General features: G+C 47.1%; 1 protein-coding gene across 15 annotated transcripts in view; it reads right to left on the reverse strand.

Moving 5' to 3' along the window:
- AGAP1 (ArfGAP with GTPase domain, ankyrin repeat and PH domain 1) overlaps positions 1–19,172 on the reverse strand; it is a 559,516-nt gene that overhangs the window by 154,575 nt on the left and 385,769 nt on the right. For 10 of the 15 annotated variants that reach the window (XM_067740138.1, XM_067740142.1, XM_067740141.1 and 7 more), the window contains one exon: positions 6,007–6,165. The exons of the other annotated variants lie outside the window; for them this stretch is intronic. In XM_067740138.1, coding sequence (XP_067596239.1) covers positions 6,007–6,165 — 159 coding nt within the window. The remainder of the gene's footprint in view (positions 1–6,006; positions 6,166–19,172) is intronic. 15 annotated transcript variants of the gene reach the window in all.

Consider the following 19,172-nt stretch of genomic DNA (forward strand, 5'->3'; position numbering starts at 1 on the left):
ATGATATAACTTACAGGTGGAATCCACAAAAACGCTACGGCTGAATTTATTTAGAAAACAGACAGACTCACAGACATAGGAAACAAACTTATGGTTATCAAAGGGGAAACAGGGGGTATAAATTAGGAATTTGGGATTAATAGATACATACTACTGTACATAAAATAGGTAGCCAACAAGGACCTACTGTATAGCACAGGAAACTACATTCAGTATCTCGTAATAACCTATAATGGAAAACAATCCAAAAAAGAATAGATATATATGTATAACTGAATCACTCTGCTGTACACCTGAAACTAACACAATATTGTAAATCAACTATACTTGAATTAAAAAGGAAAAAAAAAAAGTGAGCTGTAGTGTCACACTACCGCCACCTGCTGGTCACATGATAAAATTGTTAGCATAGAATCCAAGAAGAGGAAAAAAAAAAGTGCTCAAGCTGTAAAAATTAAAATTAATGAACTGACAGTAAACCTTCCCAGAACCCAAAGTTACGGCATGCTCTCTGTAATCTCAAATGCAGGGCTGCCTGCCCCTCCTGGGGCTGGCTCTATGAGAAAGGAGAAACCAAAGGAAGTGCAGGACACAACGACAAGAGCTGAAACCTGTGTTTCTAACTTCTACCATTAAAACAAGCCTTGTAAAAAATGTCCATGATGACAAAAAATATTTAAAAGTTAGCAAAAATGCAAGCGCTTCAGATTCAAGATTGGCTGTCTAATAACCATAGATTCTGGTGGGAAGATGTGTGGTTAAATGGTTAGAAGGAAATGGGCACACACACACCTTCCATGTGGAGGAGTGAAAGATGGGTATGGTTTTTATACTTGGGGCTGACAAGGCTGGACGGTGGCCTGGTGGAGGCAGGTGGAAGTGAAATGTTCAAGAGTCATCTGAAGCAGTGCAGTACTGCCGGTGATGGGCAGCCAGGGTGGCAGAAGATTAACTCTTGGAATGAAGCAATCAGAGATGGGGTGGAGCCATCAGAACAACCTGACAGTCAAGAGGGGTGGGGAGTTTGGCTGCCACGGCAACGGCCACCACTGAGACCCTCGGCCCACAGCTGGCAGTCACAGGAGATGGTGTGGCAGGCTGCCAGGCTTGCCGAGACACGCAGGACCCCTCGCAGATGGATGCACAGGGTTCACGGCATTGGCTCGGGCCCTCAGCACAGGTGGGATGCACCCGAAAATGCATTTTGCCTCGGAGCAAGATATGACAACTAAGTATACTACAAATGACCCCCCCGGGGTCCCCTGCCACCCACAGTCATGCTAACTCTTGGCTAGCACTTCTAGAGAAAATTACCTATAGAGAAATGCTTAATCAAAAAATCACAGGCTCCCAATGAAATTGCAGAGAATTCTCAGCCAATAGTTGTTGCAGAGATAATTGTTCTGAATCTATCAATAAAGCTGAGCTGCCCCTTCATTGACTGCAAACACCAATTTCTTTCACCCAGGATTATAAGTTGGTGTTCACAGGCTCACTCCTGCCATTACCGTGATAAACAGCTGAAACCACAACAGGGTCTGACATGTAGATCAATTCTGGGTCCATAAAGAATCTACACAAGAGGTTCCAGGACAGGAATTTACAGCCACCAGTTTTTATTCTCTCTTGTTGCAAAAATTACTTCTGTCAAACACTTAGGAGAGTGAGGAAAAATGTAAAAAAATTAATTTTTCATGTACTACGGGAACAGCCTTTTTCAACGCAGAAGCTCAAGATGAATACGTTTCTGCATTTAAAAAATTACGCTGAGCAGCCTGTGGTGCTTAGCTGGAGTGGGACCCAAGCCTCTGTGCTGCAAGCCGGCAGACAGCGATCTGAAACCCTGAGCTGAGCTGTCTGCATTTCCTCTAAGGGCAGATGCGGGTCTCACGTTAGCAACGCCAAATTATATTAGACATCTAATTTTAAACCTCAGGTACTTAAATGTAAAACCTTACAGCAGTAATAGTCATAAAGCAGTGGGGCATTGCATTTCACAGAATGGATTCTTCTTTCTTCCCCCCTTAACTTAACCAGAACCTCCTGTTTTGTAGTTTCACACACCACAAAGTCATCTATCTAATTAGGAGTTGCTCACAGCTGCTTAAAAGACAGAAACCCCCAGGGTACCTGTGCGTCTAAAGGGGAAGACTTTACAGAGTTCTCTGGAGCCAAAGTCTTAATTTAGTGTGGACAAGGGGGCAGGGAAAAATGGAACCCCAACGTCATGTATTATCATGTACAATAAAAATGTGGGACAATGGGAAGGCATATTCACCAACACATGGTCATTTGGATTCAAAAGCTGCTTACTTCTCCCTGTCCCTGCTGCTAGCACAGTGTAAGCTTTTTTATGACCCTGACATCCAAACCAGAGACTGGGGTGAGGGAGAGAAAATGATTAAAAAAAAAAAAAAAAAGAGGGTGGAGTTTGTATTTCACTGCGACGTAAAGAGAAAAAGCATGACAGAGAGCTCTTAATCACTGTTTGTTTCTTTTGTGATTATTTTCCAAGCATGGCAGGGAACGTGGATGCCCAAGTTGAGGTCTTGAAATCCATTCATAAATGTGTTTTCTTGAAGTCAGCTGTCAGATCCTGTGCCCTGATTTTACTAACAACTGCTTGGCGTCTGGCAGGATGGTACTAACGGGAGGGAAGCCAGGACGTTACTCTGGCCGCAGGCAGACAGGGCTACTCCACACGCAGGCGGACCCGAATGGCCCAGGATTCTTGACGACGTGCACTCTGACCCAGGAAGTCTTGCTGGAGCCTGGGACTCTGCATTTCTAGGAAACTCCCAGGGGCTGTCAGATACCAGTCAGTCTGTGGACCACACTCAGAAGCAAGGATTTCGAGCAATGGTTCTCAAACTTCAGCATGCAGCATCATTCCGTGGAGGGTTTGCTGCCACAAAGGTTGCTGGGCCCCACCCCTGAGTTTCAGATTCAGTGGGTCTGGGATGGGACTTAAGAATCTGCATTTCTAACCAGTTCCCAGGGGATGCTGCCACCACAGGTCTGGGAAACATATCTTGAGAAGTGCTGACGTAGACTCTAAGGCCTAGAATCAGGCCACCTGGGTTCACATCCCAGCCTTACCAGGACGTGACTCTGGACAAGCAGTATTGAACCCTTCTGTACCAGAGTCTCCCCACCTGGAAAATGGAGCTAAGAGCAGTATCCACTCCACGGGGATCAAATGCCCTCAATAAATATTAGCTCTCGTTATCATTACTACTGTTTCTCTTTTCAATCATATCTTGGGTGTGACATACCAGCCATCCTCCAAAAACACAGGCGTCAAGGAAGATGCCTGAGAAACTATAGGAATCTTACTTCTGTACAACATTCCGTTTTCTCTCTGGATCTTTGCTATTTAAAATGTCAGCTGTAAGCCTTAAAATAAGATGCTAATTAATTGTGCGATTCTGACCCGTTAATACTCATCTCTCTTCTTCCTCTCTGTCCTCATTTTCTTGTATCCCAACTAATACCTTGCACTTCCTTGTGGCCCCTCGACTGTTCCATGTTGCCCTTTCCTCCTCTTCAAGTCTCTGTCCAAACTGCCTCCATGTTTAGAACAACTTCCTCCTGTGGTTTTGCACACACACAATCCATCTGGTTCTTGAAACGCTGCTCAAGTTTCAGTCTCTTTGGGAAGTTTTCCTTGATTAACTCTCTCCATCCTTAAACTACCTGCACAATTTCACCCCGGGCTTTCTCCATCCACATCCCGCAGTAGGCTCGTACCAGGGCACAGACTGGCTTCTCATCTCCTGTGTTCACGGTTCAAGCTCTGGGGCATCAGGAAGCCTAGCTAGTCTAGTCTTTCACAAACACACAATGTGATAGAACAATGGCTACCCGGTGCATTGGCATGTGAGAAATCGATTTGTAAATTTAAAAACAGCGTTCACCCGTAGGCAACCTCAGTCATACAGGTACTTTATAAATATGACCGTACGGACCAATACGATCACCTTCCGTGGGAAGAGGCTTCTCAGCAAGTCAAGGGTCTGGCACTCACGGAGTCCCTGATGTGACGGTGTGGAGGTGCCCTGGCATACACACATGACCAGATGCAAAGAGCTCTCGGGTAGAGGGGAAGTTAGCTAGGGAGTCTTTATCAAAGAGATAATTATGCGAATGGAATATCTGTCAAGTGTGGGTTTTAGGTTAATAGGCTGCTTCCAATGCTTTTTCTGGAGGAATATTCTGAGTGTGGGGGGAGGCAAAGACTTGGGGTGAGGATCTTGCTTAGGAACTTGTTCTTCTATCCCCTCCCCAAATATAACTCCTACGGCGCATAAGGAACAGAACCTAGAGACCGCCGCCCTCATCAGGTGTGGTGGTGACTCAGCAGTTCTCACTCACAAGAGGAAAGCTTTAGAAAGGGTGCTGCCGGGCAAAGCAGCGTGTGCACCAGGCCGGGAAGAGCCAGCTGATGACTCCTGCCCCCCTCAAATGTGGGAGCGCACCTTCTCAGAGGGTGCCGGAATGAACCCACTCAGACAGTAAGGGTAATGCTCGTCGAAAAACGGCTGCATTTCCAAGTATTTGGTAATGCAATTAAGCATGTGAACTGCTTGCCCCCTAAAAAAAGTAACCATGGCAACCACAGCAGATGCTCAGTGACAGAAGCCACAGATGGACACTGCCCTACATACCTACTGACCACGCAAGGGAGAGAAGGACACACCCATTTAAGATTAGAACACAGAGGCTTGCAGAGGTAAGGCCGCCTGTCAAGGCCACCTGCTCGGCAGGTCGGGGGCCTCTGCCTGGAGCACGGACGTGTCTGCTGAGGAGGCCCGCACCAGGCCTGCCGGGGCACCTGACGACTATGAACGCACAGCTGTCGCGTTACAAGGGAATAAACTGTACGCGGTTCATTTATAATGACTTTAGCCTCTTCATTGAGCGTCTTAAGGTGCTGTCATGATTTCAGACGAAAGGTGGAAAGCCCAGTCCCTGAAGAGGCTGGAGACAGACGTTCGTTCTCTACCGAAGCATCCTGTTTTGTCTGAGGAAGGAGCCGGGAGCGTGCTGGGCACAGGGCAATGCCGTCCGTGCGCCCCAGGCCCGCGCCGCTGTGGCACCCGCTGGAGCTGCCTTTCGAGACCTCACTCCTCCTCCTTGGTTTGGAGATGCCTTTTCTTTAAGGCCTCTGCTCAGCAGTGTCTGATGGAGGAGCATGGAGTAACTAGAAATAAGATGATGTTTATCCAAAGCACACGTCCTGCTGCAGCAGCTCTGGGTCTACAGGGAAGACCTGATGCTGAATCTTTTAATTAGGACAAATTATGCTACTATTACTCTAAAACCCTGTCTGAGAGATGACACACTACAAGTGGGAATTCCTTTAAATACTGGTGAACAGGTCATAGACAAAACGCCACAGGCAAAGCATGTTGTGGTAAAGTGCAGCCTCAACGCTGCATAGTTCACGCACTCACACATTTGTCAAGATAGTTTCCAGCGTGCACATCTGTTTCCCTAGAAGCTGCCCACACTTTTAAAAAAAAAAAAAAAAAAAGGCAAGAGGGAAGACTCTCCAAAACTTAGATGATATACCAGGAATCTTGGAAAACGGATAAGGAGAATGAATTATGTGTTTTCCTTTGATGCAAAAACACTGCAAAGCCTAACCACATAAAAGGCACACTAATGATGGAAAGTGTAGGCCACCTCATGTAGGGAAGTGTGGTCAGGGGCATACCACCTGCAGTCGGGTCTCAGCCCTGCCTGCAGTCTCAGTTTCCAAATCTGTCAAGTGGGAACGAACATCTACTGCTCCCTGCACCAAAGAAGGTCACGAGATGCTGTGGGTGAGACAGCCGATCGAGGATAAAGTGCTCCACGGGCGGAAGGCGGGCCAGGCATCGTCGACAGGGTGGCCGCCCTCAGAGCGGAGCTCGGAGAGCTCGGGGCGTCACGTCCAGCCCCTGGCTTACAACCGAGGACCGCGAGGTGGCCGCAGGTCCGTGGGGCTGTGCCCTCTCTTACCACTGCTGATGGCTGAGTTTGCAATGACCGTAGCCTCGCTCCACTGGTCGGCACTGGAGACAGAGTAGGACCGTTGCTGCATGCCGTCCGGTCGGCTGTTGAAGGAGCCCAGGCTGACGCCGCTCGCCATCTGAGACCCAGGCGCACTAGTGACATTCCCTAGGAATAAACAAGTCAGGTGAACACCAGCGCGCACTGCACACCCGAACCGGCACGAGTTAGTCTAGGGGCTTACACGCCTGCACACCGTGGACCTGACACCGAGAGCAGCCGGCGTCCCGATACAGGGCAAGTGGAAGCATCACATGAAACCATGTTCCAGAGGAAAATAGGGTGAAGCAGGTCTTATGGTGCTTGACAAAGGAACCCGATGCTTCCGATGGCTACACCCACCACAGTCCAAGACAAAGATGCACACCACCACCGCCGCCATCTCTAGACGGAGTAGCGGTGAAGACAAAAGACCCACTTTTGGGAAAAGCGATATTCCTGGCAGGCCAGCGAGCCGGGCACTGAGGAGCCCTGCTGCATCCACACATCAATGGAAATGAAATGATCACCAGTCGGGGGTCAACTGTCTGATGCCAGAGGATTACTTTCGCGGGGAAGCTATACTTTATGATCAACACAAATGGAAGTTGTCAGATGCGACATCGCTGGAAACGCAGACTCTTAAACCAGGTAAGTTTACTCTTAACCTTGAGAAGACCGCGCAGAGGAAAACTAACCTTAGCAACTTCACAGCACGCACACAGACTGCGAAGGAAAATGGTCCCATCGTACACGTAATGATTTGAATCAGTTGCTCAACATCAAAATGAATTATCATCTATCTGGTCACCCCAATTTTAGACTCAAAAACATAATTAAGTGCCTTTCTCCAAAGCTCAGCCAATCACACCTTGCTGCCAGTCAGTTCGTTTGTTAGATCTGTAGGCAGATCTTCAAAGGTATTAGGTTTCTTTTCTTAAACGTTCCTCCCATTGTTTTAGTTTGGAACCAATTAAGTTCAAAACTGTTTTCACAGAAGGTTTTCATAGCACAGGATTTTAAATACACAGACCAATTACCAGAATTACCCGTGGAGCTTTTTAAAAATAGAGGCTTCAAGAAATTCAAATTTCGATTCAGGAGGTCGGGGGATAGAGCTTGAGGGGATATGCATTTTCAAAGGGACTTCGGTGATTCTGGTGAGCAGCCGGAGGTAGGAACCAGGGCTCCACCACAAACACGGTCCTCACTGTAATCGCACACAGCGTCCGGAAGTGACAAAATCATCAGTGAAACACAAACGTGAGCCAATAGGACAAAGAAGCGGTTAACGAACAGGAAGGATTTTGCTTTGAAAAATATATTTCTACCTTAAAAAATGATGCCGATTTTACGCTGCTGTGGGAACTGGGTACATTTTGAATGTCGTAAAAGTAAGTATTCCTAGGCAGGTTTACCGGATTCCAGAAAAAAAGCCAGAAGTACCACCTAAGAGAGGAAGAATGGGAGCCCATGTATCTTCCCAAGTGCGGGCCTCATAGCAGAAGCAGCTGCACCGCCTGGGAGCGTCTTCGAAAGGCAGGCTCCCTGGCCTCACCCCCGCCCCTGCTTTTTTTTTTTGGCGGTACGCGGGCCTCTCACTGTTGTGGCCTCTCCCGTTGCGGAGCACAGGTTCCGGACGCGCAGGCTCAGTGGCCACGGCTCACGGGCCCAGCCGCTCCGCGGCATGTGGGATCTTCCCGGACCGGGGCACGAACCCGTGTCCCCTGCATCGGCAGGCGGACTCTCAACCACTGCGCCACCAGGGAAGCCCGCCCCTGCTTTTTAATAAGAGCCCCAGGTGACATGTGCACACGTAAAAATATGAGTGGGCCTGCAGGAGAGCTCTGATTGATTTAAAAACCAAACACTTAAACCAGAAAATAACCATGGACACGAAACAAAAACTACAACGAAAGCTCTTCCCTGCCGCGGACCCCTGAGATCGAAGAGGCTCCCGGGAAGGGCACCCGCCCTGGCTCCTCTGCTGAGCTGCAGAGGGTCTTGAGCCAGTTTCCCGTCTCCCTCCCAACTCTGATGTTCTGATTTTAGGACCTGTCCGAGCCCTAAAAACGTGGAAACTCATGCATCCTGAATGGCAGCGTCAGCCAGAGCTGGCGCCCGCTCCAGCACCGGTCCTCAGCAGCCTGGGCAGTAGGGCCAGGTGTGTAGCATCTCACAGGTACAGAGTAGCCAAGCCTCAGAGAGGCAGCGCTAAGGGACACACCACACGCTCCTCCGGGTTTTCTCCACGTGTCATCCATCATTTAGGGCGCCCTGGAGCTGTCTTCGGGGTGCGCTTCTCCTCGGCCAGATCCCTGTACAATAGGGCACTGGAACAGCCGGACGGCATATGCCCCGCAGCTGACCAGGCGTACCTGTCGGGCAGCATGGCAGGGTCTCCTCCTGACCCTGTGCTGACACCCGCGTCTGCCATCACCTTCTCCCCACACCCTCTATGCCCTGCTCCCTTCTGAGGAGGGCACCTGTTGGGTTACCTCTGGCTCCCAGCTGGGCTGAACGAGGGGGAGGCACAGGAGTGTGAAGTGGGGATGTGCACCCCTGGCCCCCCTCCCTGAGCGGGCGCCCTGGGCTAGCTGTCCCTTCGCTGGAGGCTCGCCTGGGTCCGTGGTGGTCCTGGTGCCACTCTGCCAGCCCTGGTGCCTGTACTACCTCCCGGCTTCTCTCTGCCCACACCTCTGTCCCTTTGCAAAGAAACCCTTCTGAGCAGGAGGGTGTGGGCCTCTGCCTTCCCTTCCCTGTGGACTCTGGTCCCACACGCCCACCATTTAAGAGGGGTTCACAACTCCTCCTGAGGCTCTGAGGCCCCTTCCACTTTCACCACATGAATTCATAAAAACGCTAACATTAAGGGACTTCCCTGGTGGCACAGGGGTTAAGAATCCACCTGCCAATGCAGGGGACAGGGGTTCTAGCCCTGGCCCGGGAAGATCCCACATGCCGCAGAGAGACTAAGCCTGTGCACCACAACTACTGAGCCTGTGCGCCTAGAGCCCGTGAGCCACAACTACTGAGCCCGCGTGCCACAACTACTGAGCCCGTGTGCCACAACTACTGAGCCCACGTGCCACAACTACTGAGCCCGCGTGCCACAACTACTGAGCCTGTGCGCCTAGAGCCCGTGCTCTGCAACAAGAGAAGCCACCGCAATGAGAAGCACACGTACTGCAACGAAGAGTAGCCCCTGCTCGCCGCAACTAGAGAAAGCCCACGCGCAGCAAGAGACCCAATGCAGCCAAAAATAAGTAAGTACATAAATAAATAGATAAAAACTAATTGTATTAAAAAAGAGCTTTATTTTAAAAAAAAGCTAACATTTTTATGGTGGGTGGAAGGAAAAGGAAGTGATGGAAAGAGAATAGGAGAAAAAGTACAATGAGAAGCTGCATGTGGGCTGTGACCCCACTCTGAGCCGGGCCCCCTGAGCCCGTGCTGCCCACGGGGACACCTACTGTTTGGTGCGCAGGTCAGGGGGATGATTCCTTCCTCCCTTCAGCGCTCATCTGTACCCCTGACGAGTCGCTATCAAGGGTGGGATTTGTCCACAAAACCTCATTTCATACCACCTGTAGGCACACAAGGCAAAACACCTGAAAAACCAAAAACAAATTCACCATCCATCCGCCTTTGGGCAGATGAGTCCAGCAGTGCCCCTTTCCTTGTTCACTCTGTCTGGGGTGTGGCTCCGAGGACGACCAGCCCCAGACCCTCCTGACATACTCCAGTCAAAAGGCGGAGAGGATTATCTTAGTGCGTCCAGCACTGACCACTTGGTGCCAAAGTCCAGGAATAAGTAGCCACAGGCACTCAGGACAGCCAAGTCCATCTGAGCTCTGGGTCAGGGACGCAGGAAACATTCCAACAGAGACACTGGATAAAGAGGTAGTCTTAGGATGACAAGTCCTTCATCTGAAGGCTAAACGTCTACCAGGGAAAGAGTAGATTCCTTAAAATGTACAAGCTAATGAAAAACTATGTGATGCTGACCATACAATCTGGTTTCTAAACTTCCAGCTGTTTGTCGAATGGAATTTGCAGCACATTAAGCTGCTGGTGGATCCACTCTGGGGTGTAGCTCCTGAGGGGGCCCCCAAGGAACCAAACTGAGATCTCTGGGGTAAAGGAACTCCTGTCAAGGCTGTGTGGTCCTGGTGTCTGATTGCAGAATCCGTACGAAACCCAAAACAGCTGCATGGAATCATTCCGAAAGCCCACCCTGAGGGCCTTCCAGCTGGCGAGGGTCTTCTTATCCCAAACACACCCAATTCCCAATTGTCAGACTAAACAGAGACACCACAACGCCATGACTGAATTTTGACCGAATGAATGTGTGTACATGGACACGTGGTTATGGAAGTAAAACTTTAAAACAGATCCATAATCTTGGGGCCTGGCGTCTGGGTTGAGCTCATAGATGTGTTTTTGCTGAGGGGGAAATGATTTCTTTTTTAAGTGGAATTAAATTTGGGAGTGTGCATCTAAAAATCTGTGGTTTCTGGCATTGTTGGAAAAATAAGAATATGTGGCAGCCATGGGCCTATGTTTATGCTCAGAAACAGTCAGTTGACTCCATGCCTCGAATCTGTCTGGGTTGTGTCTGAATCTACACGGCAAGAAGCCAGGGCCCACACCAGCTCTCCTACCCCCCCAAATTCACTCAATTACCTGCCTGCCTAGTTCCTGATCTTTGGTGACCACGAGTTACAAAATCTTCCAAAAATATACAGAGGCCGATTCTCATTTCAGAAGGAAAACATGTCTCATTTTCTCTCAAGAGAGTAAATCGCTTTTTTATACATGCCCATTCGCTTTAATTTCAATTAAAATGTTTCTGAAAATCAAATAATAAAAGATCAACTAACTGTGACGTAAGGAAACAAAAAAAATTGTGAAGGGTAAGAAATATCGTTTCTGCCCTAAATATGTATACTTCGGAGTTCCACAAACAGGTGCTTGCCTGTAAATGTGAATGCATAAAGACACACGTTCCAACTCTGAGGCAAACCAGTGGTCCGCAGGCTTGGTCACGACACTGTGAAAGTAGCCTTGCTGGCTTAACGTGGCTCATGACACATCTTGGCCCAAGCATGAGCAGTCTTGGGCCAGTGGTCATATTTTGAGGCCTTTCTACTTTGAGTAAATCCTTCAGTCAAAGCAACCAACTACCCTCCAACTGTTTCATGAATATCTTTAGTAACTGTACAGAGTTAAAATCTAATGATAGTATTTTATGTCATAATTTCTGATGCTTATTTTCAAATGCATGCACGCACACACACACCCAACAGAGGCTAGTGCACAAGTTCATTTCTGTTCCTGAATGAACCTAACTAACTGGTCAAGTAATACTGACCTGTCCCTGCTTCTGCCCTACGTGTTAGCACTCAGGGAGTGTTCACCACTTTTGAAAACACCTCTAAGCATATAAGGAGATGCTAAGTTTCAAATCAGCTTCTCTCCTCTCAGAGTACTCAAGGGTGACCTCTCTCATCGAATGGCAACTCATTTCACATTAATAAGTTATTAATTAAGGCTGTGGATCTGGAGTTCTCACTTGTGACTTATCTGATTCCCTGAGAGCGAAGGGCCTTAAAATCAAGACCACCTGCGATCAAGTGATGCCTAAACACTGTTCTAAGGGCAGTCAGGGTCAGCCTGAAGTGAGGCAGAGGCCTCGGCGCCCGGTGATCAAGAGAAGAGCTGGGGATCTAAAGCCCAAATGGCCCACAGCGATCCACAGAAACACCTCGCTCTGGGCGGGGCGGCTGCCCTGTTGATTAGCTAATCACCGCAGGGGCACACGGTCTGAGAGGAGCCCTGCCCGACCAGGGCCCTGGTGATGCCCAGGGGAGAAAGACTGCTTCCTCTCCCAGGCAGCTGACCACCTAAACCGTATCTGTTTGCTACAGAATTTCAAGAAAACAAGACAAGAGGCTGGGGTCTCTCCAACGGGGGGGACTCAGAAGAGGGCTGGAACTTGCTGTCTTTCAGGCACGTCTGTGTTTCTCTAGAAAGAGGAGATTCCACAAGCCAGACTGGGATGTCCCCTCCCCTGGAGCACAGGGGGCAGGTCTGACAACTGGTTCTAGCTCGTTGAGCTCCAAGCAGACACAAGGCCTTAACAGGAGGCGGGTGGATACTCACCTCCCCGAGATGCGCACCAGGGCTATGCCTGCCTGTGGGTGGGAAGGGCACTTTTCATCTTGCCTTCCCTTCTCTCCCCTCATATCCCCGTCTTCCACCCTCCCTGGGCCTGAGCTCTCCCAGGAGACCCCCTCCCGCTGGTAGACCGGTCCATGGGTCCCTCATGGCATGGCACAAGGGGGTGGCAACTTCTTGTTCTGATGATCTTCTCAGGAATGTCTGTGCAGTGAACAGACTTGGCTGATGGAGAGACCGTCTTCCTCCAGAGGAGGGCGGATTTGTGTGCTGTCGGGATGATAACGTCATGTTTCAGGGCAAAGGCTAGGCAGGCGTGCCTGTACCCCATTACACAAGACTGGGGTTTCCTAAGCTTGGGGTTCCTCTCCTGTAATATGATGCACTGTGTATGCTGGTGTCACCTGGCCCCGAGAGAACTGGTGCACGACACTGCTGAGACTCTGGCCACTGCTACTGCTGTGAGTAACGAGCTGTCATCTGTCCTGACCCAGGGGTCTCACCATCCAGGAAACAGGCAGGCTGGCTGAACTTGCAGGGAGGGTAAACTCGGACCCTGCACGGTCCCGGCCACCAGTTCTAACACCGACCTACTTCTACCTTTCCTTGTCTCACTGCATGGAACCCCTGCTGTGCTGGGCACAATGAAGAAGACAGTCCCTGGACCAGCCACCGTCTGGTCCAGGAGAAGGTCTCAGACAAGCCCACAAGTGGCCAAAACGCAGGGCAAGGAACACAAGAGCCGTGAGAAGGTCAAAGAGGCAGGATAGCATGCCTGCTGGAAGCTGCAGGAGAAACTTCATGGAACTCTGCAGATTTATTTTAGACTTTGGAATGGGCCCATCTCTGTAAATAATAATATGGAAAGAGGCGACACTACCTAACACTATCCCTCTGGATTAAAATCACACCAACATAAACAGAGGAATGGATAAAGAAGATGTGGTGTACACACACACACACACACACACACACACACACACACACACACACAGAGGAATATTACTCAGCCATACAAAAGAATCACATTTTGCCATTTGCAGCAACATGGATGGACTTGGAGATCACTATGCTAAGTGAAATAAGTCAGACAGAGAAAGACAAATGCTATATGATATCACTTAATGTGGGATCTAAAATATACAACAAATTAGTGAATACAACAAAAAAAGAAGCAGACACACAGATACAGAGAACGAAGTAGCTGTTACAGGGCTGTGCTGCCTGTGGAGAGGGGAGAGGGGAGTAAGTGGTACAAACTATTAGGTATAAAATAAGCTACAAGGATATACTGCACAACACAGGGAATACAGCCAATATTTTATAGCAACTCTAAATGGAGTATAACCTTTAGGAATTGTGACTATATTGTACACCTGTAACTTATATAATATTGTACAGCAACTATACTGTAATAAAAAAAGTAAAAATAAAAAAAGGACAAAAAAATCACACAGACATGCAGAAACAACCCACCAGAACACATGTACAAGAATGTTCATGGCAGAATTATTGAGAACGGCTGAAACGTCCATCCACCCACCATGGGTACCTCACAGTAGAGCCACACTGGTAAGAATGAATGGCCTCTGACGTGGGCCACAACAGGACAGACACCACAGACAGCACGTGGATCCGAAGGAGACACACACGAGGGCTCCGCCTGTCCTGGTCCCACACAACCGTACGAGGGGTCAGACGCAACAGGCAAAGCCCATCTACGGAGCGGGAAATGAGACGATGCTCACTCTCGTGTGTGTGTGTAGGGGCAGATGCGAACAGTGATGCGATGGGGCCGGGGGCTTCCTGGGCTGCCGGCCACGTGCTGCGACTTGACTTATGTGCTGGTCACCCGTACACTTAGCTAGAACTTAGGATTTTGTAAGTGTATGTTAATCAATAAAATTTACCCCCCAACCCCCCCAAAACTCATTTGAATGGTTTGTGAATGCAGAGGTCAGATCAGGAAGTATGAGAACAGGTCACCAAGGAGCGAGGAGACGGCTTCACCGGTGTTACATCCCAAAGAGCGAGCGGCCCGGCCCTACGAGTGCGGCATGCTGGCACCCAGAGGGAGCGAGGCACAAAAGGACCCATTTGCTATTGTCTCAGTATTTTTTTGTCCCAAACAGTATCTGCGTTATGATGACATACGTGGCCGACTTCCTGGCCCATTCTGAACACAGGAGAGTGTGTCCTCAAAGACCCCCTCTACTATCAGCCGGCTGCCGGCCTTGCCGCGCAGGGGCCGCCGCATTAGGATGCTAATCCAGGGAGCCCCACGCCAGTGCCTTGATATGGAGATGCGTGTGCCCACTGGGCCGGCTGATTAGCGCAAGCTTCCAGGCGTCCAAAGCGCCAGATTCTTCCCAAAGAATAATTTTAGCTTTGCTTTTACATCCCTAAAGTGTAAGAGTTGATTTGAAAAGGTACTTACCTCCACCATATGCTATTTTTCTTTAAACCATTTGCATTTCAAAGCGAATATGGCATTTATAGCTGCCTGATCTCACACGAGCATGAAAAAGATGCTGGTTTTCTATTGAACAGGAATGTTTTCATCCTCCAAATGACATCGAAGGGAGAATTCCTCTTTTAAGCTATAGGCTTATTACATTAAAAACAGCCTATTCTGATTTTTAAAAATATACCCTAAAATAAGGCTTTTCATAGCATTTAAATAGAGATTCATCAACAATTTTTGTTTTTTTTCTTAATACAGAATTCTGCTCACTGCACATCCTGACTTTGGTCTGCCTTCAATAATGAGACTTGACCCTACCAAGGCTTCAACTAGGAAAACAATACTTGGCATTTGACTTGCTGGTGAAACAGCCTGGAAAAGGGCAGAATCGCTTGGTGATGGTGATAATGAAGTTCTTCGTACACTGAGAGTGGAGGAGAAAAACCCAAAGAAGATTCTATGAGCACGTGAGTGTGAAAGAGACATTTACGTCCATTGTGGGACTTCGTAATTTTTTAAAAAAATCATAATTACAGAAATAGGATTGATAGGAACTCACTCTTCCCCTCGAAGGCCTCACCCTCTGAAATAGCGATTGCTCTTATAGGCCCTTTTTCATTCCTATGTGGCTTCAAATGTTATAAAAACTCAGAGTTCAAGGCTGCTGTGCAAACCTACAGCTACACCACGCCCCATTCCGAGTGCGGGTGGGAAAACCAGGTCTGCTGGAAGCAGGACTGGACGACCGAGGCTCTTCTAATGGCCACATCACTTCAAACTAGGCCTTCGCCATCTGTTCCGTCCTCTAATTATAAACCCAAAAATAATATAATTCACAACACTACCATAAAAAGTGAGATACAAATGATTTAAGTGCCTGTGAGGAGGGCCCATTCGCCTCACTATTTGCATTGGAAATCTGCCCTCCTTTTGGCAACCAGGATTTCAGGCTAAGAGGATTTTTTTCCCAAGGACATCTTCAGTAGCTTTTCTTAAAGATGTAACATTATGTAATACTTGTTTTGTAAACGTGTGCAATTCAACACATCTACTACTGAGATAGGAATCTTGTGTTTCTCAGAATGCTATGCATTTTTTTTTTTTTGGTTATATGTTTTCTGCAGTATGCTTACCAGAGAAAAAAAGAACGTACAGAGTCCAGACCCAGTGGTAATGACACAGGTGATTACACTAAATGCAACACTGTGGCCACGCCCAGAATTGAAACTCCTGGAACTAGACAGTTCATGGTTATTTTTCCTAAACTGTAGAGATAGCTCCTTCTATTCTGATTTCTCCCTGCTCTAATGATGATGCCATGGGGAAAAAATGGGAGCATGTTTTGTTCTCTAAGTTACTGAAACTTACTTTGCAAGCTTATGCAGATACACAAATCATGTAAAACAGAAGTCTACCAAAATTCCACCTAATAGATCAACTCATTATTGAACATACGCATATATTTTTCTTAATTGTGACAACAGAAAAGATGTAATATTCTACAACACTTCTGTATTATGACTTCCCAGCCATTTCCCCATGTTGTTCCAAAACCTTCAAATAATTTCAGACATATAACATCTTACAGATTTAATGTAGATAACTTGCACTGCCATTTTCCTACATCTGGATAGTTTTGATTGCTTGCAATTTCTCATCATTATAAACAACACTGCAAAGGACATCTTCTACTTTTAGACTTTTCCTTAGGCTGACATCCCAGAAGAGTTATTATTGGGTTAAACAGCATTAACATCTTTCTGACTCGTGATATATGTTATTAATTAATTTTCTTAATGACCCGTGGGCTAAAAGAAGATGGAAGCTGGGCATCCTGAAAACAAGTCAGTTCAGAATCTGTAAGATGGATAGAACAGTAACAATGATGATAAAATGGAGATAATGATGATGATCATAATATGCCCCCTGTGGTTAATACAAGGACCAAATTACATAAAGCACTTCGCATACTGCAAAGCCTCTGAAGATAGTAGTTGTTATCAATTTTGCCAACAGTGAGTTGTCCTTTTCTCTACAGTTTAATTTTTTAGCAAAAATGGTGATACTGCTAATTTTGTTTGACTTTAAAATCTAAGAAGTCTGGATGTTTCACTCCTGTTTCTCTCGTGGCGGTGTCTCTTCGTGTGTAAACTGCTCGGACTGTTTGCCTCCTATCTGTGTTTTGGTGTCCTAGTCATTCATCACTTCACATGAGCCCACACACTCATTCACCAATGGTGTTTCTTGAACACCTACTCCTGTATATGGACCAGTACAGCATTTAGCATTGGGACAACTCGGCAACACTCTTCCCACTCTTAGTCTCCCCAAATTCCAAAGGTAATGCCAAAGTCATCAGAAGTAGAGTTCATAAAAGGAAAGACAGAAAGGAAAGAAATCATGTGCTTGGGACATAACGCAAGCAATGGATGAATGAGATTACCTGACGGGCAAGGACAGGTGAGCTACAGTATCCATGGTCCTGCTTACATCCCATCCCTGGGATGCTGCTCCACCTTGGGGATGGATAGGATTTGGTGCTTGGTATAAATTAAGAAGAAAATATTAAGCACAATCAGAAGGTGAGTTCTGATATTTGGAAAGAGTTTAAATATTTATTGCTATGACAAAATCTGCTTTTTCCAGTTGGGTGTCCCAGCATTCATCACTGCAGAACGACACCTGCACTTCTCATCCTGCCCATTTATATCTATCTGCCTGAGGAACACTGGCTCCTACAGATTCTGAAGGTGTCTATGGAGACTGTCACCATAATGCTTACTTATGCACGTGATGCTTCCACAATGCTTACTTACCTACAAGCCATTTCTTGGTACGGGTTACATGAACAAGTTTATATGCAATAAATACAGTTATAATGAGGTATTGTGACATTACACAAAAGGAGGCTAAAACTAAGGATTTTTTTAAGCAATAAAATATGAATATAGCACTCAAGTAATAATGTTTTCTAAAACAGAAAGTCCAAGATGCTCATATCATCTTCTCTCCTAGCTTCTTATTTGGTTCTATGCCCGCAACAACTTAATTCAATAGTTCAGGTTCCTCCTTTGCCATGAATAATAGTCCTGTCTTTAAAATATTCTTTCTCCTCCATCTGATACCTACAATAGGTGTGTTTCGCACAAAATTCAGTGTGACTTGACAGCACTGCTTTGAGGGAAGTCTTCCCTGGCTCTCACCGAATTTTACAAGCCGTTGCAGGGAGGCGGCCACACAGCCCCACCCCCAGAAGTGCTCCCTTGGATTTCTTCCTCTCCCATCCAGGCTTCATAGAACCATCTCTGAGGACGGAACAGAGAGAGCCTGTAGGGGCTGAGGGCACTGAGGAACTCCATGCTTGCAACTCTGATGATGTGAAGGGGCGCTGCTTGTCTGTGGGCCAGGATGTTTTGGGGTTTAACCACTCACTAGGAATATTCCAGAGAGAGAAGCGCGGTCTCTGTATGCATGGTTTCTCAAAATGCCAGGCCACAAGGTTTGGAGCTGGTACAACATCATGACTAAAACATCATCCATGACTTGGAAAAGTTCTCCTCTGCCAATGTGGGAATGATTATGGAGCAAGTGGGCCAACCACAGACTTGACCCTAGCACAGAAAGGCTCTAACCCAAGGCCCTGGTCCCAGCCGAGGCCCCGGCCAGCTACCTTGCTGAAGGCCGTTGGGTCAGTGAAAGCCGCCCTCTTTCCTAGAGCTCTCCCAGGGCTGACCATTTTCCCAATCTTGAAAGCATCATGTCAACAGCTGAAACACTATTCTTCACTGAACACACACATTTTTGAGATGGGGGAAAAGTTTCTAAAGCAACTTTTATTTACTTATCGGGATATCTGTTCCCATAGAGATGTATGGCTCACTATCTCCCTCATCCTTCTACGTTTTTAACGGAAATCATCAAGGATTAACTTGCTTTTGTCAGTTCTTACACAAAAGAACACTCCATTTAGAGTTCAAATGATTGAAGACAGTCTCCTTAAACTGGAAGGCATGGCTTTGATTTATATGTGAACTGCACCCCAGTAATCTTGATCACGGAATGTTGCAATGCAGGAACCGTTATCTGAAAGCAAACAATACTTACTCTCAATATTTATCACTTACATCTCACATGATGGGCGATACTCAGGAATATTTACTTAATGCAAAAATAATTGCCAGGTCACGAAGCTAGGAGAGGACAACAAAGGAAGAGAAATAATGGTCTACGCCTCGAAGAGTTTACAATTTAATGATGGAAACAATGTAGCACACATTTGCCTAAATCTCAGTGGGAGAGTCGTCTAAACATAGAAACGACTAACAGTAAGAAGGCATTTCTCCTGAAAGCAGATGCCAAAACTCTTATAAAGAATCAAAGAACAACTTTAGAGCCATTTCATTTCAGATATCACCAGCTTCTTCAAATTTTAGTCCTAGAGAAACCCCACAAAACGGTTTTAACCGAAAAATAATGAATTATTAATTAGCCG

Source organism: Pseudorca crassidens, chromosome 6, assembly GCF_039906515.1.
Source record: "Pseudorca crassidens isolate mPseCra1 chromosome 6, mPseCra1.hap1, whole genome shotgun sequence".
Classification (NCBI taxonomy): domain Eukaryota; kingdom Metazoa; phylum Chordata; class Mammalia; order Artiodactyla; family Delphinidae; genus Pseudorca; species Pseudorca crassidens.